Source organism: Chelmon rostratus, chromosome 4 (genome assembly GCF_017976325.1).
Source record: "Chelmon rostratus isolate fCheRos1 chromosome 4, fCheRos1.pri, whole genome shotgun sequence".
NCBI lineage: Eukaryota > Metazoa > Chordata > Actinopteri > Chaetodontiformes > Chaetodontidae > Chelmon > Chelmon rostratus.
The window spans coordinates 11,787,646-11,813,295 of record NC_055661.1 but is presented as its reverse complement, the minus strand read 5'-3'; the positions used below and the strand labels follow the sequence as shown (position 1 = coordinate 11,813,295).

General features: G+C 41.1%; 2 protein-coding genes across 3 annotated transcripts; one reads left to right on the top strand and one right to left on the bottom strand.

The window, feature by feature from the left end:
- Window positions 1-354: 354 nt before the first annotated feature.
- On the top strand, window positions 355-15,352 carry gtpbp3 (GTP binding protein 3, mitochondrial). 2 transcript variants are annotated; one of them, XM_041935863.1, is made up of 11 exons: window positions 355-648; window positions 1,257-1,528; window positions 2,215-2,301; window positions 3,127-3,209; window positions 3,901-4,020; window positions 7,834-7,906; window positions 9,000-9,143; window positions 11,097-11,262; window positions 13,352-13,482; window positions 13,765-13,939; window positions 14,293-15,352. In XM_041935863.1, the coding sequence occupies exons 1-11, from the start codon at window positions 590-592 to the stop codon at window positions 14,522-14,524; spliced, it is 1,542 nt and encodes a 513-aa protein (XP_041791797.1). In that variant the 5' UTR covers window positions 355-589; the 3' UTR covers window positions 14,525-15,352. The 2 variants fall into 2 exon arrangements, with proteins under 2 accessions (XP_041791797.1, XP_041791796.1); XM_041935862.1 differs by having other exon boundaries at window positions 13,753-13,939.
- Window positions 15,353-17,778: 2,426 nt separating this feature from the next.
- plvapb (plasmalemma vesicle associated protein b) lies at window positions 17,779-24,644 on the bottom strand. Its single transcript, XM_041935717.1, has 9 exons — window positions 24,178-24,644; window positions 23,703-23,879; window positions 23,078-23,171; window positions 22,184-22,385; window positions 21,868-22,087; window positions 19,943-20,092; window positions 19,557-19,679; window positions 18,960-19,061; window positions 17,779-18,253 (listed from the first exon to the last, which is right to left on the bottom strand). The coding sequence occupies exons 1-9, from the start codon at window positions 24,379-24,381 to the stop codon at window positions 18,245-18,247; spliced, it is 1,281 nt and encodes a 426-aa protein (XP_041791651.1). The 5' UTR covers window positions 24,382-24,644; the 3' UTR covers window positions 17,779-18,244.
- Between the last annotated feature and the right edge of the window lie 1,006 nt (window positions 24,645-25,650).

The following is a 25,650-nucleotide window of genomic DNA, read 5'->3' as shown; positions in this document are numbered from 1 at the left end:
AATGCATTTGTTTGAATACAAAACAAGATAAAAACGTAAACAAAAAATGTTCAGGGGACTCATCAAACAACTCTGGCTTTTAAAAAAAAATCTTATCTTAGATCTTAGATAGATAGATAGATAGATAGATAGATAGTGTCGGTCAGCGATAACGAGTAATGGTAGCTACACGGACTGAATTTAATGGCGCACAGTAGGCGGGACTTAATACAGATTGACAAGTCCTTAACAAATGGCACTGAAGAAGCTGCCGCTGTAGTGGAAAACGCAGACCAATCACAATCAACACAGAGAGCAACACTGTCATCGTGGTAAATGTAAACGGTAGAAGGGTACCGGTGGCGGTAGGACTTTGTTAAAGAAGCTTTTCTAGCAAAAACGAACGGTTATAGATGATGAACAGTCTCCATTTACCAGCTAGTGTTACGTTCACCGGTTACTCCGACACTACCGACAGTGGAGTGGGGGAAATGTAATGATTTTGTCAAGGACAGAGCACGTTTTGCAATGCCAGTTTCTAAAATCATCCACACGAGAAACAGCAAGTACATGAGCCGTTTGGTAACGTTGTTAGATCCTTCTGATAATTATGCTGTCATCCATTTATCATGGGATATGGAGAGCTGCTGTCCACACACTTAGGACAAGGTTTGTTTCCAAATATCGATCTCCCTTTCTATTTTCTGGCCACTAATTCAGAAACTGTCCCGTTTATGTCTTTGCCTCAATAGATAATCTCACAAGACTAAAATCTTGCCATTTAAATTGTTTGAAAAATGATTTCATTTTTGTTGCTGTAGGAGCCCCAAAACCGTCAAATCACTAAAAGAAATCAGAAAGTCAAAAAGTGTAACTGAATACATCAATAATGATACTAGTAGTTGAATGATTCAATTGGAATGTGAAAAGAAATATAAAGCTTTCTGCTCTTCCTTTCATCTTCAATCAGTCGATTAAAAAAAGAGCTTTTTTCAGTTGGTTAAATACATTAAACCTTCATTTATTTTACTTTCTTGCCACACATTTAATCATTAAATCTTCCTTATTTTCTCCATGTACGTATAAAGTAGACCTATATATTTCTTTGTACACTCCCTTTCAGTTATTTAACTAACTATATTTTATTGGCATTTTCAGGATTTTTTTTACTTTTCTGAAAATCTTTAATGAACCTTTTTTCAGTTTTGGTGCTCCAGAATATATATAGCATTTCTGTGTGAGACTTAGTTCCAGTGTTTCTTACCATTTGTCTCCAGCAGAGGAACTCCATCCTGCAGATTCCTCTCCACCTGCGATGAACACCCAGTTGGACTGGCTGATGCTGACACCATCTTTGCATTATCATCAGGCCATGGCAGGTGTGGGGTGGCTGTGGTACGAGCCAGCGGTCCAGCTTCAGTTACAGCTCTGAGGTGTATGGCCGGGCTCACCCGCAGTCTGCCTCCTCCACGTACCGCCCTGTTACGCAGCATCACAGACCCCCAGTCTAAAGAAGTGCTGGACCGCGGACTTGTCCTCTGGTTTCCAGGTCTGTTTTCTTTGACTTCACACACACCACACATTTCATTTCTGTAATTTCTGTGACTTGTAATGTGGATGTTGTCTTTTTTTACACACAGTGGACTGCTTCCTATCTCCTTCTAAGTTTTTATCAATAAATGACAATACAGTCCAGTGTAAGACAATGCTAATGCAGAGGATTCTTTGTGTCATATTAGAATTTGCCTTGGATCAGATATTTAGATGTTAATGTTAAACATTACCTGTCTCAAGCAAGGTTCAAGTGTCTGTGAATTGATTTTTTATGGCTCTCTGAATGTAACAGTAATATAAAGAATGCTTGATTAGGAGTAAATCAGATAAAACAGCAAGAGAGGGAATGAATTCCCCTGCAATCCGTGGTACTGTCAGAGCAAAATACAAACCATCCCAAGAACACGAGCACCTGGCTGCATGTGTGTAAAGTGATCAGAAACCCGCTTGGTTGCTAAATATTAATCATAAGTCCCATCTTTCACGTTCAAAATGTTCAAAATGTACAAGCTAGAGCTGCTCTGTTTATATCTCCACACAGTATTAAGTCTTGTGGGTCTCTTGGTATCACTCAGCTCTAGCAACCCACATGTAATGAAGGTATTCCTAAACATTTTTCTCCTTTAATCACTAAAGGATATTCAGACTGTGGCGTTGTCTCTCCTGTGTTCATGTCATCAGCTCCTCACAGTTTCACCGGAGAGGACAGTGTGGAGTTCCACATCCACGGCGGTCCTGCGGTCATTACTGCCGTCTTACACGCTCTTGGTAACATTTTGAGTATGATACAATGTCTTACAACCTGATATTATGCAGTTCAGAACACAAACATACAGTGCCACTTTCTCAGGGTGTTTATGGTATGTGGGTCTTCATAGTCTTCCCAGGCAGTAATATAAGCCCGCATAAGAAATCTAAACACAGCAGCTGGTGAAATCATGTGGCTGCCCATCACTGTGACTTAAAAGGGAAACCTGACACATGCATTCCTATTTCTAAGGTACTTATGATATGTGTCTTGGCAAGCGTGACAATCCTACTGTGACTGACAAGTAATGTTGTCCTGCAGTTTTCCCATTGGCCTCCCAGAGGGCAGTATTGCATTGTATAAATCAGAAATGCTAATAAACGCTTCATACCTGTTAATGAAAGATTATGACCAGTCTGGAATTGTTAGATAGGAAAAGCGTTACACTTGTGTTCAAGACACTGCTGACTACTTCTTTTTCTAACTAATGAAAAGTAGTGAAAATGTTGGTAAGATGACAACCAGGCAGTGGAATGAGGATGCAGGATATTTTGCTCCAGTTCACAGATCATGACCCCCATTTGCCAAATGGTTTTGCGCTCACTATTGTCTCCTCCTGATGAGACTTGAAAAACGGTTGTGAAAACAAAGAAAATGTCACCTTTTCTTAACCTGCACAGTTGTGCCTGTTTTCATTCCAAGTGAACCCTGAGTGACACATTGACCCTGCGTTTGATCCGCCTCTGCTCGTGTGTGTGTTGTGTGCATGATGCTAACCCACCTCGTGCCTCATACATTTCTTCATGCCTGTATGCTGTGTGTGTCTTTGTGTGTGTGTTTCTCAGGAAGCGTGCCTGGCATGAGGCCCGCTGAAGCCGGAGAGTTCACGCGGAGAGCCTTCCAAGCAGGGAAACTGGGTTTAACAGAGGTAGGTCAAGAGGAGCATAGACAAATGCACAGAGACAGGTCTGCGCACATTTGCATATCAAGAGCTTTTCAGAGTAATTTTGCAGCATAAATGTGGAATAAACAGGGTCAGGAATGAACAGGGATTTCAAGTTCACGAAATGTCAACAGTGAACAATTTCTCTTTTACATATTTTGCCCTTTGAACAATTCTTTCATTGGGTTGTCAAACATGTATGCATGAATAAAGCTAGTGGGCCTCTGCAGATGGGATGGTAAAAGTTTTCATAAAGCAGCCAAATATGCAGCCGTAAGCATTAATAAGAAGCATAGAGTTAGCTAAAAGCTGTATGTATTCATCAACAGACAACGCAAATGTGGTTCACAATTTCTCCTGGAAGTGTTCAAAATGCCTTTTAAAGTTCAATCAAGGGAGCAAAAATATCTTACCCTAGTAATCAATGTGAAAGATATGCTTTAATTGTCCCTGAAAAGATCATAGCTGCATCATAGCTGCAGCAGTAACAATGTAAATGCTGTCTCTACAGTAGCAAGGTACAGAGGCAGCATCATATGCTTCTAAAAGCATATAACCTGTCATCATCAGTCACATCATAGGGTAAAAACGTTTAGTCATAGATTTAGTCAGAATGAAAGCATTTGTGCAAGAAATAGAAATAAAATGTAGACTGCTTGTAAAATGCTTCTTGCAGGTGGAGGGGCTCGGGGATCTGATCCATGCCGAGACAGAGGCTCAGAGGAGACAGGCTCTCAGGCAGATGTCAGGAGAGCTGGGACGCCTTTACCAGAACTGGAGCCACAGACTGAAACAGGTGGGTCAACCAGTGGCACTGGTTTCATGTCTACTATATATGATATAGAAATGTGTATTTTATTGATGTTTGGAGTACCTTTTCCTTAGCACTATATACATTTATTGAATTCAGCGGTACTGTAGAAACCTGTGTGTGTGTGTGTGTGTGTGTGTGTGTGTGTGTGTGTGTGTGTGTGTGTGTGTGTGTGTGTGTGTGTGTGTGTGTGTGGGCATACATCTTTGTTTCTCACATGCTGCGTTTGCTGAAATCAGACTTGTTTTGCTTTGGTCTTCAGCATGACTTGACCTCAACCACGTTTGGACCTCATAGTGACTCAAACCCAACCTGGTCTTTGACCTGACAGGTGCACAGGGGGGCCTTTAGAAATTCCTTCTTTTATATAATTCTGAGTTAGAAATTAACCGAACTCCTGAAGTTCTCCCCAGAGAGACATTGTCCATATTCATGTCTGACATTTCCCAGAAAACAGTGTTTTGGAAAGAACCCGTCTGTACTGTGCTGTAGGTCAGGCCTCAGTCGTTTCACACCCAAACAATGCTTTCTTTTTTTTTTTTCCTTTTTTTTTTGTGACAGCTGCTTTCGCAACACACCATCGATGGATTCATTTATGGGAAGGCTTCCTGTTTTCATGTTGCTGTGGTACGTGCAGTGCACGTGTTTCTGTTGAGAATCAAAATACTAATCTGTATGGCACATGTCGATATTTATCTTACACTGATTGCAGCCAGGATTGGGAAAAAAAGCGGAAACTTATTGTGAAGTTCAGATAACACGTTACTAAATCGTTGACATGTATTTTGCAGGTATATCAATTGATGATATTTATAAAAAGTATTGAACATAAAAACATTTAAAGACTAAAATATAATTTTTGTGACTCTATTATACTCTATTCAACCAAAGTAATAGTAACTAAAGTAATTGATCATTTATTTAGTAAGAGTGTCTGATTCACAGAACTACTGATCTGCTGCAGGATCACATTTCTTAATTTGTGAAAACATGCTGTAATTGCTATTATGTGATCAGGTTGGTGACCACAACGTTTCCTCTGGTCCGCACTGTGACTCTGTGTTCTGTGTACCCCTGCACTGTTTTGGCTCCAGAACAGAGTCGATGCTGCTGAGAGACATCACTGAACTGTTAATGTGGACTTTCCTGTGGAAAGCTGCTAAGAGGCATTTTGGATTTTTGACTTTCTAAGAACAAGAAGTTTTTGGAAAAAAGGACCTTGTTTGTGCTGCTGGTCCATCTTTGCTCCAGTGGATTTCATGTTATTTCCATCTCAGAACATCTGGCTTTGTTTTGTTTTGGATGGATTAACGATGAATTGCACCGAGCACAGCAGCTGTATGTCTGTCCCTTAAGACAGTCGCACAATAAAGACAGTGATATATTCTGTGCAGTAGTATTGTTTGTCTTATCTGTACAGTGTCCTGTGCTGTACACTGTATATATGAATAGGGGTCAGGAAGTGGAGTCAGTCTTGAAGTTAAGATAAATTAGAGTGGAGCGAGAAAGGAACACAGTACGTACTGAACTGCTGAATTGCAAGATTTTTTTGTGTTAGTGTGGCTTTGTTGGTTTAATTTGATAGCAGACATCAAAGATGCAGACAGGAGGGACGGGTATAACATGCAAGAAAGGTTGTTTTTATGTGGAATCCACCTTAACCGTTTGGCTGTAAGTACATCCTGCACTGAAGTGATTAATGTGAACGGTAATGCGACTTTGCTTAAGCAAATTACATAGTCAGTGAATCTTTGTACTGATGAGCATGAAAAGTTTAGCAGATCAGCAGAGTGATTCATCATTTCCACCTCTGCACTGTGTTGTCCTGCACCACTTGATACTTAAGCCACCTCTTCCAAAAGTTTGGAAACTCCATGCAGTTGAAAAATAGCAACGTTTTCACTTTGCTGTCCAGCCCAACGCCAGAATAAATGTTGGCATTGTATGTTTCTGCAAACCACAGATATGTTGAAACTTTCTGTTTTCCACCTTTAAATCTTTAATTTGATTAACTTAATCAATGCTGTGGTTAACGTCAGCTTAGCTTAAGCACAAAAACCACTTGGTTCAGATGCGGAAAAGATCGTGTTTTGGCTTGAAATACCCATCTTAGTCACCAAAAAACTGGAAAGCTGAAGCTGTAAAATGTCCCAATGTCTCGCTAAAAATACCCAGAAACATCGTTATATGAAACATACAAATTTTAATGTATCCACCGCTACAATGTTGTGGTTTAAGGTCCATAAATAAGACTTACAGCTAAACTTAATGCTTCTTACCCTGATATGGTGCCACAAGTGTTCTTACATCTTTTTATACATCTAATCCTGACCGAGGCCGAGTTTTCCTGTCGCTCCTTGTTGAGGCGCTTCAGAGCAGCCGGTCACTGACCGCTGATGACCACTTCAACTTAATGGATGCAAGCCAACCCCTCCTCTGCTGCGAACTGTTTTGAGAATATGGACCAATGATCTGAAAACACTCTGGCACCAGACCTGACCAACCGGTCCAGGTGATCTCCCCTGAGAAACCGTCAAGCAGCTTGCCTACAGCTTTCTGAAGACAATTCCTAGAATCAATTCCAACGGGCCATTATCTCGGACTCCGATTTCTGGGAATCCAGTTAATCAGAAGTATACCATCTGTATGATGTTAGGGGTCAAACTGTCATTTGACACCCAAACAATGCAGTTTTTTTTAATGCTGGCTTCCCACTTTTGTGAATGGATTAAAGTATGGGGATCTGACGCTTCCTGTTTTTGTGCGGCTATACTACTATTGTGTTTATGTTCCGCAGTGTCAATCAAGATACTGATCGGTGCTGTGCTGGAAATACTGAGGTTTTTCCACTGTTTTCTACATTTAGATGGATCCCAAAAATGTGACTCGAAATAACAACAACAATGTAATTTACTGCACCTCATTTAAGAATAGTCCTGGAATGTTGATTATGAACTGATTTTAACCTGTTTATTGTTTTCATTGAGCATTGCTTTAACTTTTTTGTTTTGTTTTGTTTAACTTTTTAACTTTGTAGCACTTTGAGATCCTGCCGATGAAAAGTGCACTAGAAAGTGCACTAGAAATTAAAATTATTATTAGAAATTATTATTATTATTATTAAAAGTTAGTGGGCAGAAAACAATTCAGCACTTTTTGTAATTAAGAAATCATTTGAGCTTTTCTTCAAGGATAAATAGCAGATATTTGCTTTGCTTTTTAAATGGGAGGATCATCTTAAACTGAAAATCTTTGCATTATGTGCTGTTGGACGTCACCTTAAGTGGCATTTTTTACTACTTTTTGACAGATGAGATGATTAAGCAATTAATCTAAATATGTGCTATAAGGGAAATAAAGAATATTACCGAAGCCATTTTAAAAGAAGTTTCAAATGTGAGGACCTTTTTATTATCTTCTGACTAAAAGTGAGGGTGTAGTGTATTTTACTTGTCTGTTAAGTGTTGTAAGAACACTAAAGACACACCTTTGTATACTGTAAATACAGGTATAACAGGTAAAATATGCATGTTAGTAGCAGCAAAAGCAACTAGATATACTGTGCTACCTGTTCACCATCACTTGTGCTTTCTGTGCTGGCTGCTCATATTTCAACATTTCAACATGCAAATAAAAGTTTACAGTATAAATAGAAAACAGTTGTCTTATATTTTCAGACCCCACAACTGTGGATTTTGATATTTTCAGGGGGACAAAGGTGCTAATTAAGTGGTCTAAAGCCGTATTTCACACACTGATTTCTTCCTGTCTCTCCTCTCTGCTTTGTGTGCCGCACAGTGTCTGGCTCATGTTGAGGCCTTCATAGACTTCAGTGAGGATGAGCTCATTGAGGATGGGGTCTTAAGCCAAGGTACGTATACACTTTGTCCTCTGCGCTGGAGAAAAATAACAAACAGTCATTTTAGTCAGTCTAACAGTCATCCCTCAGGCGTTCGGAGGGAGGTGAAGCCGAGGCGTGAGAGGGCTCTGTTTCTCTCTGAGGAGAGAGGAATCCGGCTGCCTTTCCTGTTTGGATCTTCAGCTGTCCATCGTGTGTGTTTGCTGCACCGCAGGGAGAAACTATAGACATCAAACTGCTCAAAAGACAATTTCCTCGAGGAAGTGTGGAGAGAAGGCCAGGGGGACAGTAGAGGCATTCGTCTTACCTTCAAAGCCAACCTGCCACGTCAAAGCCAACCTGCCACGTCGCTCACAGAAATAGTGCAGTCAGCAGCACATACAGTCCAACTGTTCTCTCTGTGCCCAGGTTTCCCATGGCCACAGTGTGTGTGTGTGTGTGTGTGTGTGTGTGTGTGTGTGTGTGTGTGTGTGTGTGTGTGTGTGTGTGTGTGTGTGTGTGTGAGTGTGTGAGTGAGAGAGAGAGAGGGATGTCCCCCCTGAGTCTGTCGCCTGCTGTCTGGCACTGGCAGAGCTCTTCAGAAGCCTCAGATGTTATGAAGTTTCGACACAATAAAGCCTGGGAACTGCTGTTTGTTTTAGTAGCCCGGAATGCGGGCTCACGCCTCAGAGTGGCAAATAATAATAGACTCGCTTCCAAAAATAGAAAACCTGGCATACATACTTTCCATTGCCACCTGCAGACACACAGCAAATGACATGTTTTATGTCGTAACTGAAGTTTTGCCTTAAGTCATTCTAGGTTGGATGAATCAATTTGAGTCAATCAAGATTCTCAAGAAGTTGAAATTTGAAGAAAAATGATGTATTGTTGTTGCACTGTATCGTCAAAAGCATCCTCCGCTTTAGTCACATGCGGAAAGACACAAGTCCCTGACCCATTTTTCAGCCAGACAAAGTGTGCCAGACACTGGAGGACAGGCTGTTTTCCTCCAAAGGACAGAAATTCCTTTTACGAGGCCATGAAAGTGAAGCTGAGCGTGAAACCTTCTCACGTCACATTCTGTTCCCTCCTCTGTCTGTTTATCTCCCTCTCGCACCCGCAGTGGACAGACGGGTGTGTGATCTGCAAGCGGAGATGGAGCGACACCTAAAGGATGAGAGGAGAGGTGAGAGGCTACGCAGCGGAGTCCAGGTGGTCATCGCAGGAGCCACCAATGCAGGGAAAAGCAGCCTGCTGAACACACTGTGTAAGAGAACCACGTAAACCAGCACACACACACACACACACACACACACGGAGGGATTAAGATTAGAATATTATAAAATAAATAAAAAACTTCTGAAAACCTTACTGTTGAATCATACCGCTGTCAGCCAGATTAGGGAGGGGAAGATGGCAACATCTGTCTCAGAATAAGCAGCATGGATTTTTGTGAAATGTGTATTATTCATTAAAATGCAAATGCTGTCGTCCTCCTGCACAGAAAGTGAGGGAAATGTGTTTCCTTTACAAGACAGGATTTTTATCTAGATAACAAGCAGCAGTCTGACAATAAGGCAGCATGAAAGTAGATGTCGGGGTCGAGGTTATATAAAGTGAGCTCCAGCTCCAACATCCAGGGTTCACTTTCACGGAGTCGCAGATGATCAAAGCTCCACTTTTCTTCGCACTCTTTGTTTTGCAGGAATGAAAACTCCTGCTGCTAAGCTAGTTTTTTCAGCTGCTGTTTACGAGATGTTTTATTTTCCTGTTACCGTTAGAGGAGTCAGCTTTTTCATGTGAACGACAGGAAGGTCAAAGAAATCTATCCTACTTGTGTTATAACTCTCTCCTGATGTGCAGGAATGTAATCTAATAGTCACCATAACACACACTGTGAACAGTAGGCCCTGCTCTTGGCACACATGAATTAATTAATTTGTCAATTTTCTGACTGATATAGATTTCATTACTTCTGATTTTGATTCTGGTCGTTCTCCAGACAACACTGGAGTCACAATCTGCAATAAATGCGACTGATTGTGTATCAATAGAGAAAAATGACTAAGAATACAGAAGTAAACACTTGGTTCACTTCAGTTCTCTCATTCTGAATCAGTTCTTCAGTTTTGTGTCCACGTTTGATGTCAACCTACACTTTTGTTGTTTATGGTGAATGGTTGTCTGTTTGTTTAGGTTGTTGTGTCCTTAAATCATTTAGAATCACTTTATATAAATTACCCTGAGAGGGGGCTTGGCAGGGTCTCCTCACAGCTTCCTATCAGAATAATAGGTAATATATCAACCTTCAGATAAGATCCTGTTATGGTTTCCTGGTCTGATTAGTCTTCCCTTTAGCCCGGGCTCACACCCAGCCAACGCACATGAGTAGTAATGAGCTGTCATCGGTGTATGTATGATGCAGGATACACGGGGATGGTCAGACCACCAAGTTCCTGAATGAGGTTTCGAAATGAGACTGATAAGTGCGACTGATATGCCAAAGTGTCAGATGGTTGATATTATTGAACAATATATGTTTACACACGTAGAAATATTTCTGGCACATATGTCACTTAATGTGCATTAAACTGCATGAAAGCGTATCACACTGCACTCAGTAAAGAATAAACCAAATGACTATTTTAGACGATTAATTCCACCATCAGTACCCCACAGCTACTAGAACTGTCATTTTGTAATGAGTCTTGTGATATACTTAATTTATTCCTATTGTCAGCAATTTCCATGAGACCACCAGAACAAACTATGAGTTTACCCGACTGACAGGCACTGTCTGATAGTTTGTTCCTCTGTGCAATAGACCTCAATTGTTGTTCAAACTCTGCTAAATGCCCATCAGCAAGCCACACTGTTCGACTGGGTGACACGTTCCTTCATTACTAGTAACGCAGCTACTCTAGTTTATTTCGAGTTGATCCCAAACACACCATCCTGCTGTCCTAAATATTCACCAGAGCACTACATGTGTATTAATCCGTGCCTGAAAATAGTCCCTACCATCAAACTGTTTACTCCTGTTTTAGTGATGTTTGCAAAGAGTGGCAGTGCCCAGTTGCCTGTATAAATTGTTCATCACAAACAGAGTGGGGAAGTCAGACAGAGTCAGAAAAACACACTGTTGATTTTTGTCTTTTTGTGGGATTTCTTCACAATAAATAAAATAAAGAATATTTCCTTTCAACGTTTTTACATCCAGGCCAGAGACCTGCAGCCATTGTGTCTCCCATTGCTGGCACCACCAGGGACGTAGTCGAGACGGCACTGGACATCGGTGGATTCCCTGTCCTCTTGAGTGACACAGCCGGCCTCAGAGACAGCCCGGACCTGGTGGAGAGAGAGGGGGTCCGCCGCGCTCGGGAAAGGTAGGCGGATGAAGCCCTTTTTATTTGAAATATTCAATAAAGCTGCTTTAGCTCAGTTTCCCTGCTTTTCAGATTTTTGATGAGGCAGGCCAAGAATCCTGAGAAACTGACACTGGTCTCTGTTTAGCTTCAGTCTCAAGATAGTAGCACATGTAGAGAACATGTGTGGAAGCACATGTCAGGTTGCAGCGTCAGCAACTGTTCACATGTGTATAATAACACAGAGCAAATTAGCCGAGGGACCAGTAGAATATGTGCTTGAAAACAAAGAAGGGAAGAAATAAGTCATTGCTTTTCCCCTGGACAACATACTGTATATTTGTGATGTCTACGTAACCTCCAGAGTTTATATTATTGCTGAGCCATAGTTATAAATACACGAGACAAACACTCCCAGGAGGTTGCGTAATGAAGAGCCCCCTTTCCTCATTGGAGAGTATTTACCATTAGAAGACATTATCCATTTGTGGTGTTGAGGATGGACACGCTGTATTCTGTATGGCCATTTATTGACAGCTGCTTCCACTGTTTACAGCAGGGAAGAATAGCAGCACTTATAGCACTCAACATGACTGCTTTATCATATGCAAACAGGCAAACAGACAACCAGAAGAATGGACGCACACACATACACATAATATTAATGAGTTTTTATACACATGTGTAGTGACACGAGTTTGGTGTTAGAGTACAGGAGGAAAAATGATGGGCTAACAACACACCCTCACAATAATTAGTAATTGATTTATAGGTGAAAGTACAGTTTCCAGTCTTTGTACTTAAAGTAAAGACTTCAGTCTACAGAATTTAAGACTTCAGTTAATATTCAGTATAAAATATGACAATTTTCATGCCAGAAAAGACAAATGTTAATTGTTTCCCCAAGTACTTGTGTTCTTGACAGGGGGATAAAGCATCTAACGCAGCGATTGGCTGTTGAATCACTGCTTGTATATTAAGACCTGTTAAAATGAAATTTGGGAAGATTTAAAGGAACTCACTTTCGTAAATTCTTCATTAAATAAATGTGTTCAAAAAGTCTGCTTGATGGAAAACATCAATGAAAATCTAGATTTGACACCAAAAATCCCATTTCCAGTGCAAACATTCTGCAATTCTTTTACTGTTTGTTTAAGTTATTTGGGCGACCTGGCGGCTCTATAGGAAGGGTGGGCAGCTTGTGTTCAATGGGGGACTTTCTGTGCAGGGAGCAGGTCTAAAGCTCGTGACCTGGGTCACTACAGGAAGGACGTGGTGAGTACAAGCATCCGCTGCTGCCGCTGCCTCACTGTGGGACCAAGGTGTGGGAGTGCACAGAGTATTTAAAGTGAATACCATTAAGATAATAGTATAAAAAATGGCACTGCCATTATTCTGACTTACAGGTGTGGAGCTGCTGCACGTGATGGAAAAGACATTTTGTAGAGTAACACGGTACTTCCTAGAAAACCTCTTTTCCTGGTTTACAGCTGTGCTAGCAGCCCTGTTAGGTACAGCAGTGCTTTGAGCTAAATGCTAATGTCAGCATGCCAACATGTAGATGTATAGCAGGTATAATGTGTACCTTGTTTGCCCATCTTACTTTAACATGTTAGCATGCTAACATCTGCTAATTAGCACTTAACACAAAGTACATCTGAAGCCAACAGATTGTGGTTTAGTCATAAGCCAAAGTACTGGACAAATTAGAATTTTAACCTGACCTTGGGTTTAGATGAAAAGTCATGTGATCACCACAGTAACAACATTTCACCATGAGGGAGGCATGAATGTGTGTAGTAAAATTAATCCATGCAACAGTTGTTAGGATATTTACATTAAGATTATTAATGTGGCCAAGAAGTATTTATGCTACCTAGGATAGGTGAACGAGTTTAGACAACTGTCACTTTACTACATTGCAGCCTTTTGGGATGACAGGTGTGTCATAATATAACAATAAGAAGAGTTTAAGGTATCTAGTCAAATATCAGGACATCTGTTCACTAATCTCCTGTGTTTAGATTGGTGTCATTTGGTCTGCAAAAATAGGATTGATCATATGAGTAATTCCAGGTCAAAAGTTGAGGCTGCTTTCTTTTTTTCCCAGAGTGGAGCAGGCAGATCTGACTTTGGTGGTCGTGGACTGTTCTCACCTCCCATCTGATGCACAGCAAGCTGCGGCCTTCCTTCAGAGGCGCCTCAGCAGCGTCCTGCCCAGCCAGGAGCAGCCCGAGACAGGTATGACATCCAGGCCACATCTGCCCCTGCTTCACCTGGGTAGTATCTAGGTCACATTTTTCCATCAAACAGCTTAGTATTACATAAGCCTTGAAATAAAAATGCTGCATAACGTGTGGGAGAAATTAAGCAAATATCAAGAGTGTACAGGCTGGAAAGAGAGTTTTAAGTCACCAAGAATAACCAAATAGAGAATCTCTGTGACTGAGGGAGTCATAGTTGAGTCATTGGTATTGATGCACATTTTTCTTCCTTCCTTTCTAACCACAGTATGTCCTGCAGACAGGTCTCTCCTGGTGCTGAATAAAATTGACCTGTTGCCTCAGGAGCAGAGGCTGAAGCTGGATAGAGAGCTGAGTCGGGTCTCTGGACTCCCTCCTGTTTGTCTGATCTCTTGCCACACTAATGAAGGACTGCAGGACTTCCTCACAGTGCTGCACAGTAGTGTCAAGACGCTGTGAGTTTCTACTGGTTCTATTGTTTTGTTGAGTCAGAGCTAAGGCTACATGTCTCACTTAATGTTGTATTAGAAAGACTGACCTGCGCTGTATTTATAGGAACCAAAATTGATGATCAGTTACCAAAGTCAGAAATTTTCTAAATTGACTTTCAGAGCCCTGAATTAATAAATGAAACAAAAAGGCTGGATGTTTGTGCTGGAAATGATTTTTAAAATCTGATTTGCACCCTTATGTTTCCTTTTTTTCTGAGCCTGCTTCTCACCCTTTCCAAGCCAAAAATTCAAGTTAAAGTAAAAAATAATAACTGTGGATTGCTCTAGTTCATTTTGTTCCCTAACTTCCTCTCTAGGTGTGGCGACCCTCTGTCTGGTGCCCCCACCCTGACCCAGGCCCGCCACAGGGCCCACCTGCAGCAGTGTTTGGCGGCCCTGGCTCAGTACCAGCGGTACCGCAACATCGACCTGGCTCTGGCAGCCGAGGGTGTCCGTTTGGGTCTCACCAACCTGGGCCGAATCACTGGACGTGTCGGGGTAGAGGAGATCCTGGATATCATCTTCAAAGACTTCTGCATTGGAAAATAATAGATGAGCAGCAGCGAAAACATGAAATACATGTAATATTGGCCAGCTCAGAGAGGAAAGCTGCCTTGTTGTTTGGTCCCAGAGTATCAGCAAAGCCACAGCCTCGGCGCCGTGCCAGGCTTCAAGACACAGCAAGAGAAAAAAGAATGAAATTCATGTTCCTGGCTGCAGGATCACTCTGCTCCCAAGGCACAGAAATGTTTGTTTTCTGTTGATGCTTTTTAACAGACTAAAATAGTTTTAGTGTGATGACAGGTGCCTCAGAGGCCCCATATGCTGGACAAGTGTTTGGCAATTCTTGAGTCGTCATTTAAAAATAGGTTTTGAAAGCCTTTGATAGGTGAAGATTGTGCTCTTGGGCCGCAACATAACAGCCAAGTTCGATTAAAATAAAGCCAGCTGCAGACCTCTGCAAGGTCATAGACTCAACATTTGGATGTTTACTCGTACTGCAGGACAATGAAGAATACATTTTCCCCCACATTAACACCTGAAAGTAAGCCAAAGATAACTCAAAGTAGTTGCATAAGTTTGGTGAGAAATTTCATTTTTTTTATTGTTATTTGTTGTGTTATATATGATGATGTGTGCTTTTGTAACAGATCAAATTTATCTCATGAATCAAACAGACGGATCACAGAACAAATCTTAGAAATACCTAAAAACAAAACATTTACATGTTATCATCCTGTAGTTATGTCAAGTGTTTCTCTACCAACTCCGGGAGGAAATATCTGGCTCTTAGGCTGCTGAATGTGCCGCTGCTGAATGTTCGCCAGCTGGTCAGTAACTTTTTCTGTCCACTGTTGGTGCTGTGCAAGCAGCACAGAGAGGAATTAAAAAGCACAGTAAGTGCAATGAAACATTAACGTATATGAAGCCAAAACAAGGAGCTGAAAGACGATAAAATGCTCAGTAGAGCGGCGGAGTCGCTGTAAGTTCTTCTTACTGTAATCATGATGTTTTAAGGCTCATTAAGCATTTGATTGCATGCGCTCTCATGGTGTCATGTTTTTTTCCCCTCACATAAAATATTACCTGTTCTTACAAAGATTGAGTCGGTGAGTTCTAGCTCCTTAATGCACGGGAGCTGTCGTCACATTTAGTTCAAGTCCTCACCATAAAGCACAACATGGTAGACATACAGTATGTAAAGAAGGACAGCGAGAGCCGGCTCACCTCTCTGCTCTGTGGGAAAGAGGCGACGCTCTCTCTGCCCTTTGTTCCCCTGTCAATCTGGCTTCGATCAAATATTTATGTTTCCCTGTTGAACTCCTCACCCTTCTTCCCCAGTTGGTTTCTCCTCTCCCAGTCTCTGACGACAGTTACCCTGCTGTACACCAGCATGCCTGTCTCTCTCTCTGTCTCTCTGGCTTTTTGTCTGTCTCCACAGCGTCTCTGCTACCTGACCTTTCCTCTTTCCGTGCGGCTCTGTCAGCCTTTTTGTCCTCTTTCATGTTCTCCCTGATTAATTGCAACATGGGGGATGTTTAAGCTAAAAGTGGGACTGCCATACAAATTAGAGGCAGTAAATTTTGCAGCCTGATTGCTCTTTGAAGCGGTGCCTGTGTATGATGTTTCCTTTTTTGGGTACCTTACTCTGAGAAAAATAAACATGTTTTGACTGTCAGTCCACCACTTTGGTCCAGACTCAACAATATTTTAAGGATTGTCTTGACATTTTATACAGGCAGTCGTGTTCCCCAGAGGAAGAATCCTAATGACTGGTGATCCTCTGACATATCCTCTAGCGCCACCAGCAGGTCAAACTTTTCACTTATCCATATTTTTTATCTGCATCTACTGGATGGACTGGTGCCACATTTTGTGCGGTCATGGTTTCAAGAGGATTAATTCTAATGTGATCGCCTGACTTTTCCTCTAACGCCACCATGAGGTTCACATTTGTGATTTTGAATGAAATCCATTAACTTTTATTTAAGCGCCATCATCAGGTCAATATTTTGAACAGGACTACAACATGAATGACATTCCCTTCATTTCCATTGTGCTTTGTGTTAATTAGCAAATTATAGCATGCCAACATGCTAATTTTAAATGGATAACATATGAGCTAAATATAAGGATTGATCCTGCTAAAAATCAGCATGTTACTGTTGTCACTGTGAACATGTTAGCACGCTGTTTAACTCAAGACAGCCTCACGGAGCTGCTAGCATGGCTGTATGCTCCTGGTTTTAGTTAACAGGAGCCAAAAGTTCTCAAATGTGAAATGTCTGACCACAAGCAGCAACAGCAGACTTTTTTTAAAAGTTAATATGGAACACAAAGATGTAAAGTGCAGGAATAAGAAGAAAATCAAATGGAACATAACACTTAAAGGATGCATCCTCTGGGCACTGAGGATATCTGTACCAAACACGGCAATGCAACAGTGGTCAAAACCTTTCCCTAAAAATCACAAATGTTGACCTCATGGTGGCATTGAAGGAAAAGCCAGCCTCATTAAAGCGGGAAGGTTTCATCCTCTGCAGAGGTTGGCAGTCCATTTCATAGCTGTTATTTCAGTCTGGACCAAAGTAGTGAACAGACGGCAGAGTTTACCGTCCATGAAGCCATTTTGTGCCATGATGTAGTTCACCGCTGACTAATGAGCAGTACTTTAAGCTTTCTGTCAGTTTCCTGTGCATTTGACTGATGGCGGTAATGAGATGTGAGGTTGACATAACCAGGTCCAGTACAGTCGGTTCCACCCTCTGCCCATTTGACTCATAGTCAGGGCGTGAGTGGTTGAGTGTGTTCAGGTCTATACACAGGACCCAAAACACTTGGTTAGTTAAACAAAGGATTTCCTGAGGACAGGAGGCAGACTCGCACACCTGTCTGACTCACATCCATCAGTTTACTGAGCCTGGGAATTTATCGTCATGGGTTTTCTTATGCAACATGGAAGGAATCTCAAATATTTGTTCTTTCTGACTGACGGTGTGATTTTTCCACGTCCGCCCAGGCTCCTCGCAAAGACCGAACTCAAGAGTTCTCAAGAATTATCAGTCATATGAGTCAGAAAATACAGCATCATTCTAAGCTTGTGTATGTATGCTAGAATGAAGTTTTAGAAACAGAAACGACTATAAGAGATACATTTACTCGCCTTGTGGGTAAAGAGTAATCACGAGTAGTAATTTGTATGTGTAAATATGTTCAATAAAGAGGAAATTAGGAAAATATGACCAATCATTTTATTTAAAAACTCATTCCATTTGCTAAATGCTGGAAAAGTCCAGATGACATATAAGATTACCCATTAAACCCTTAATATCTGCGTACTCAACATAGACTGTCTGAGTTGTGATTTTAATGCCAGGGAGACAATAGAGACTGAGGAGAGCGCAGTGAAGGAGTGAGTCATCTTTTGGTTAATTTAATTTTAATTTCCACTGTAAAGAAAAGCTAACAACACAATCCACAGTGAGTGACACTCAATAGAAAATATTTACACAAGTGTCATTGCATTTTTTACATTTACCTGGTTAAATACGGAAGCTTTTCACAGCAAATGTTTAAACTCAAACACAAGTCAAGCGCACATGAATCCTCGATTCCCAGAAGAGCTAAACAAAGCATGCCGACAGTAAATACAACATTAATCTGCACTCAGGTTATTTACAGGATGAAGTGTGATGTATCAGAGTATATAAATGTCCGTAGAAAAGGCAAAATGTTGATGGCTCTCAGTCATTCCTCTGCCAGTTCACTTCATCTCACCTGGAAGACAAAACATAGATGATTAGAATTAAACAGAAATGAGATCATTGTCAAAAAATCTGATTGCTGGTTTCAGTTTACAGAATGAAACAAAGAAGAGACAAAGAGAACCGTTTGGAGGAGGAACATAAAGACGCACAATATGAAGTGCAAGCATTTAGGAAGTGAGCTTAAGTTTGTCTTTTCTGTGCTGTTTTTAGCCAGGCTAGCTTCAGAGTGGCTCTAGGGATGGCGATGTCTGTCGCTCCGCCGCTGTGGTCCAGACCCAAATACCTCAACAACTACAGGATGCATTTCCTCAGAGGGTGAGTCCCCCAGCGCCACCAGGAGCTTCACATTTGCAGTTTTTAGTGAAATTAAATATGCATCCTGTGTTTAATCGGACTAAATGTGGGAGTCGTTGCCATGAAATTTGGTGCAGATGATCACACCCCCCTCAGGATGAACCGTAAACACTTTGGTGAATGCTTCACTTTTCACAGAGCTGTCTTCAGCTCAAACATCACCAAACGCCTGCCCATCAGTCTCAGCTCTACTTTGTGTTTGGTGCTAATTAGCAAATGCTAGCATGCTACAATGCTAATCTAAGATAGAGATCATGGTAAACATGATACCCACTGAACATTAGTATTTAGCTCAAAGCACCACTGTGCCTAAAACTTCACATACAGTGGCCACACAGAAAATATGACCCTTTCAAGTTTACCGTTTTCTTGAAGTCAGGTGCTCCAACAGAGAGCCACCCAGCCGCAGTCCGCCTGTCTTGCTGGGGGGCCGCCTGTAGGCCGGCAGCTTTAGGAACACCAGACTGGAAAACACACGAGATTATTTCAGTATTATTAAACATTACAAACAGATACCACATTTGGCACACGCAATGTCCACTAATGGCAGAAGAGTTTGAAATGGGTCATTTTGTGAACTTCTGGCACCAAAAAAATGGTTTTCCTTTGTTATCTGTCCTGTCCATCCTTCCTGCTGCCCTAAAACTGCTTTTTTTCTGCTGAGTCCACACTGAACACCGTACCTCTGCACTGCTGTCAATACGCTCAGAAAGCCAAATACAATACATTTAGCCAGATGGTATTTTGAGGACAGCAATGATGTGAAGGTTAAACAAGAGGACTTTTTAACCAGTTGTTTGTCAGTTTGAATCCCCTGAATGGCATGGAGAATCTGGAGCAGCCTAAACTGATGAGCACAAAAACGAACATCTGTCCCGAGTGAATGACATTTTGAAACCATTTGTGGGCACTGCCTTCCTCAGTGCTTTCATACGTCTGGTCCTCTGTGTTTGTGTTACCTTGGCCTGAGCAGGGAGCAGCCGCTGGAGGCTCTGAAGCTCTTTCTCTCTCAGGGCTAAAGTGTCTTCCTGCAGCTTCTTCTGGTCTCTCAGCCGGTTCTGCTCAATCAGTAATTTCTCCATCTGAACAACATATGTTTGTGTTATTTTAAATGGAAAACAATGTAAAAAACATTCCTTTTTTTCCTCATCTCTCTTATGCTACTGTATGATTTAGGTTCTTGTTAAAACAGATAAAACAGGAGTAGATGATCATAAATGTACATTTTACAGGGGCAGTCATAGTCTTATGACTGAAGAAGAAAACTTGTTCCATGGATCTCTCCCTTTGGTTCCCATTTCCCACCCACACACTTACATCTACAGTATGAACAAGTATAATCTACCTGGTCGTCATGAGTCTTTTGCTTGAGCTGTAGCTGCTTGGCAGCCTCTGCAGCCGCCTCGCTGCGAGTGCTTTCACACTGCTGCAGATCAGAGTTCAAATGTGAGTTTTGCACCTCCAGACGACTGGACAGGGCTTGGATCTCTGCCACCTGGAAGAAGAAAATTCATTTTTTTTAATAAAAGTGACACATTTCTCACCGGATGCCATGTTTTTCCTTTCAGATATTATGTAATTGTTGTTTTTCTAGACTTGTGCGTGATGGCAGAGGAAGGTAGAGGGTCCCTCAGAGATAACGCACGGTGGTTGAAGAGTGTGTCACACTCTGGACTGTACCAAACATGTTTCCAGATGGTGCCTTTACATAATTGCACCTTTTTTTGTTTACCATGTGTCTATTTCTATCTGTCAGTGTGAGTATTTGTGTGTACATTTTTTTCAATGTCACAATGGAGTGCATGCTGCACAGATGATGTTTGGCTTTAAATCTATGCTGAATGTCTGCCTGAGGGACACAACTCATAGATTAATGTACATATATGTAGCTGAATCAGTTGAATGCAGCCACGCAATGAAAAAAGATCAGCTAAAGTAAAATATCTCAGCCTTAAGTTAGATTCCAACCTGAAATAGGACAAATATGTTGCACTTTTGTCATAAAGATCATGATCTTATGTTTGAACTTTAAATACGTGGCAGAGTGACTGTATTGGATTGCATTAGATTGTATAGGTGTACCTAATAAAATGGTCACAAGTGTATAATTGTGCAATTAAAATTAGGGAAAATAACATTGGTAAAATATGCAAAATATGTGTTTGCTGCTTTTTTAAATCGGATATCTTTAGGTTTTGGACTGTTGGTCAGACAAAACAAGCAGTTTGCAGACGTCACCAAGCACTCTGGGTAAATGTGACGCACATATCTCACTATTTTCTGACCTTTTAAAGACAATAATTTAATCAGTAGGTTGAGGAAATAATTGAGTTGGGTTGAGTTTTATGGTCACTTATTTTATTTTATTCCATGTATTTGTGCTGTTTTGTATGTTTTCTTGAGTACTGTCTATAGGAAAGTTGCAGTTGAAATGATGCCTTCGTGATAATAACAGAAACAAAACAAAAGTGAACACCTGCAGTGAATATACATGCCAATGCAAATGATGATTTTTTGACCCCTGTTGGAGTGACATATGTGTAATAAAAGAGATATCTGCTGCTGAGGCTGTGCTTCTGCAGTCCTGCACAATGCTGCTGTGTCAGCAGAGCCTCACACTTCACCTCTGCTATGACCTGAGTTTGCCTCAGAGGACGTCTGTCTCTTTAGCTAGAATTATCGTGAATGATGCAGCGGATAGACTTCCTCCCTCGAGATACTGGTTTCCCATCCAGTTTTGTTCTTTGGAATATTCCATCAGCTTCATGGAAAGTTTAAAGGAGGGTGGCGAAAAGTACACGTAAAATGAAGTACGTGAGTGAAGTACTGTGCTTTACTACTTTATACTTTTACTCCACTACATTCACAATGGAAATATTGAACTTTTTTCTCCATGACACTTATTTTGCAGCTTAAGTTACTTTTCAGAGATTAAGAGTTTACATAAAAACACATACGATAAGCTTATAAAATATCATGTATTGTTCACAATAAATCGGTGGTTCCCAAACGTTCTGGATTGTGACCTCTTACAAAAAAGCAGTATGTAGTTTGGCCCCTTGTCTCACTGTAGATGTGTATGAGTTGTTAGCAGTTCTACCAAAGAGAGATTTGCCCTTGAAACTGATCAGATAGTTTCATTTAATTCACTTTCTGAAGGATTTTGAATGCAGGACTTTTACTTGTAGAGAATCTGAGTACTTCTTCCATCCATCTGTCATTGTAAATAATAACATCAAATCAAAGATTCACAAAATCTGTTGCACTCACCTTGTTGCCCACTTTGTCTAAATATAGCTGGAACTTATTCTCCACGTCTCTGGACAGGTTCGTGCAGCTGTTTCTGATCTTCTCCATCTGCTCCTGCTGGCTGTCACAGGTGAGGTGAAAGGTCAGCTGGTGTGGAAACAGGTTGTTGATCCGGTTCAGGAAATCCTTGGTCACCGTTTTGATGCCGTCCAAAGAGTGAGCGAAATCCTCTTTGCACTTCCTGGTTAAAGGACAAAAGTCAAAGACAAATTTTAACGTGTTTAATGGTAATATTTGTCGGTCACACACGCGGAGCAGACTGACATGCAGATGGTACCTGGTGTAGGTGGTGAGCTGCTCCTTCAGCATGGTGTTCTCCCTGCGCAGGGTGATGGCGTCCTGGTGGTGCGTGTCTCGGTCTTTGAGGGCGCTGTCTCTCTCGTGGCTCAGGTACTGAACCGTCTGGGTGAAGTTTGCCTCAATGAGATTTATCAAAGCTTTTTGCTGGGCGTTTAGGCTCTGCAGAGTCTTCAGTTCACCTGGACCATCACAGGACAGCGGACACGGACACCTTTATTAACTGTGCCATTGTCAGTGTTTATTAATATTCTGGTGCCACTTTCTAGCAACGTTTGGTAAATCATTTAGGAATGCTGTGCAGATCAGTCATTAGACATGAAGAAGAACTGTTGTGTTGCCAGATCGTGAAAAATCTGTTTAGCTGGTGAATCACTAATAGTGGGATCATTAATCAATGCTCATGAGCTTCTCACTTTCTAATTAGCCATCAAGTCTACTGTTCTAAGGTTATTTAATAAAGAGAAACAAACTATCAACCAAACCATCAATTGGATATCAGCAGGAGATATATAACTGATCTATAAAGCATTAGTAAATGATTTATTATCCATTAATAAAACCATAAATTACAACTTATAAACCTTAATAAAGTGTTATTAGGATGTTTACAGTTGTTGTTGTATTAGGAAGTGGTGCCAATATTCCTTGTACTTTACTGTATTTAAAAACTCTTCACTTTACTTGCAACCATCTTGTCTTATCTGAACCACAAAGAGTTTTAATTTTACTGGTCATATAATATTTTATTATTTTACACTTGTATTACATCACATTTCCTATCTGATGCAGTGGATGTCTATCGACAGAGTGATTTTTGTTTTTTGAGTGATGCTTATACAGCGTTAGAGCAGTAGAGAAGTAGAGTGCTTACTGGTAGGAGTGACCATGACAGGGGGCTGGATGGGAATGGAGGGACGCCGCGCCATCATGCTGAGTGTCGTCGCACTCATTCTCTCACATGTGGCCTATAAATGAAGAAATAAATAAATAGAAAAAAAAAATACATACATGACACAGACAGATAGCAGTTTCTAAAATATGATGGTTTTCTACAGATGAAAAGTGTCCAAAGCTGAAACAATAAGTGGATTAATTGATACGTTGATTAAGATCAGTTGAGGAATTATTTTGAACCTCCAACCAACTACAACAGCAAAATTACTCTTTAATGCTAATAATATAAATAATCAAAAAATATAGAAAATCTAATAATATAAATGCATTGGAGTACTTTTACACAGTGGTATTAGTATTTTTACTTAAGAGATGAGTTGCTCCACCACTGGTGACCAATAGGAAAACTACAACAATGCCTCAGGAAGCAATCATGTTGTATACTTTGCACGTTGTAAAACCCTCTCTTTTAACCCGGACTTGCTCGTGTTGTAAAGGGAATTTTTTCAAAGATGATTAAGAGCTGTTAAAAACGACTAAACAGCTGCACAAAATGACCTTCTTCTCAGAACATCTTAGGAAAACATTAATCATCCACTTACTAATTTTAATTTTAGCCCATGCTCCGTGGCGTTGGCATCAGTCTTCAGCTTCTCCATCTCTTTCTCCAGGGCGGCTTTCTCAGCTGTGCGAGCTCCCAGCTGAGCTCCCAGCTCGCCCTTCTCCTTCCTCAGCAGGATGTTGTTCTCGCTCAGCCTGTTGAAGTTCAGCTCCAGCTCCTTCAGAGCAACAGATCACTCAGCATCATCATCATCATCGCCGGATTTCACAGCTCCCAACATGATAATAGTGATGTGCCAATAAAACATCCATAGTCATATTACATGTTGTGTTAGAAACATAACATGGTGGTGATGATTCCACTAAAAAGCCTTGCTAACTGTTTCTTCACTTGGAAGTAGAAGTCATTTATTTTTGTAAATTCAAAGCCGAATATTTGTACATGTCTTTAAATGTGTCTGGAGGGGGCTAATAATCTAATAAGATAAACTAAGGTTATTACACTAAATCACTGACCTTGACCCTCTTCTCCTCTGCAGACTTCTCTGGCTGTCCATAGATGAGGAAGAGCACCAGGCTGATGATGATCAGGGACTGGATCAGAGAGGAAAAGAAGAAGACGATCCTCATGTAGTAGCCGCAGCTCTTCCCTCTGGACTTGTGCAGGGGCTCCCTTGCCTCCAGGCCAAACTTGGCCCGGGAGTAGCTGGAGCTGTACATGGCTGTCGGAGGTGAAATGGCTGCAGCTGGCTTTGGAAGATCTAATCAGGAATTGTTTTGTTGAAATCCACGAGGTTTCCCCGGTCTGATGTGAGACTCTCTGCAGAACAGGTGCTGAGGCTTCAAGGTGAACGCTGTCACAGAGAAACAGAAGAAAAAAAGCAGTGGGGAGAGGTTTCTTTTCACCGTCGCTCTGGCTCACGTCCGGTCAGAAATGACATGTATGGATGGATGTAAACAATGACCCTAAGGTGAGTAAAGGGGCCATGTTTATAACTGCTGCTGGGGGCACACTTCCAGTCCATCCTGGCCCTGCCCTCCCCTCTCCTCCCTCATCGACCTCTGTCACAGTTACAGCCTCCAGCTGCCCAAATAATCACACCTAGTGGCTGGAATAAAAGCAGATTGCTGTGACAGGAAGACTGAATACAGTTTAAAGATGCTCTCCATGTTTCTGTTATGGAAAATTACTATTTCACTTATGCTCTGATAGTTTATCATAATGTGCCTTTCTGTACTTTTTGTTTTAATGCACTTTCACGTACTACAGCAAGTTTCAATCATGCACTTCTGATGGTACAAACAACTCTGTATATGGTCATATAGTTTTTCTTATCATACCTAGCTGTACTCCAGACACCTTTTGCTTGGTTCCTCTGTCTGATCACATATGGCACTCACATTTGGTAAAAAAAAATATCCTGTTTCTTGTTGCTCTTTGTCAGTCAGTTTGAACACTGCTCTGATCCATACTCAAGTGTGACTCCGTATTTGCTCTCAAAATCTTTCATCAAATATTCTCAAAGACATATTTTTGTCATCATTATTATTTCTCTCACTTCAGATGTTAATTTCCACCACAGGTTCAAGACTTATCAACATACTCTGCATGGAATAAGAATTTATTTCAGATATGCTTTTAAAAAGTCTTACAATGACATCCCTCTCCCTCATTTAAAAATACAGACTTTTATTATGAATTGTCTTATGTTTTGCTGACAGAGCAGAGATGTCTCCCACTTCACTGAAAAGTCCGTAGACTGTTCCTCAAAGCTCTAACACTGACACCCAAAAATGTTATAATCTCATGTTAGATCATGTTCATAGATCCCTTCATACCACGCTTCTACTGTGAGTGGAAAAATCCACAGTCCTCGTTCTGTGCAGAAATATGTTCAAAACTTTATATGAAGCCAGTATGAGTCTATTCTATTCTAGCATGAAAGGTCCTCTTTGTGTCCAAAGTATTAATTATGCATATTGAATCAC

Excerpts from the sequence above, each read along its gene's own strand:
- gtpbp3 (XM_041935862.1), top strand. The coding sequence starts at position 590 with ATGCTGTCATCCATTTATCATGGGATATGGAGAGCTGCTGTCCACACA. Across the intron at positions 2,302-3,126 it reads TGCCGTCTTACACGCTCTTG|GAAGCGTGCCTGGCATGAGG; the intron begins GTAACATTTTGA and ends TGTGTTTCTCAG. Across the intron at positions 4,021-7,833 it reads GGAGCCACAGACTGAAACAG|TGTCTGGCTCATGTTGAGGC; the intron begins GTGGGTCAACCA and ends TGTGCCGCACAG.
- plvapb (XM_041935717.1), bottom strand. The coding sequence starts at position 24,381 with ATGTACAGCTCCAGCTACTCCCGGGCCAAGTTTGGCCTGGAGGCAAGG. Across the intron at positions 22,386-23,077 it reads TGTCATGGTCACTCCTACCA|GTGAACTGAAGACTCTGCAG; the intron begins GTAAGCACTCTA and ends GTGATGGTCCAG. Across the intron at positions 20,093-21,867 it reads TAGACAAAGTGGGCAACAAG|GTGGCAGAGATCCAAGCCCT; the intron begins GTGAGTGCAACA and ends TTCTTCTTCCAG.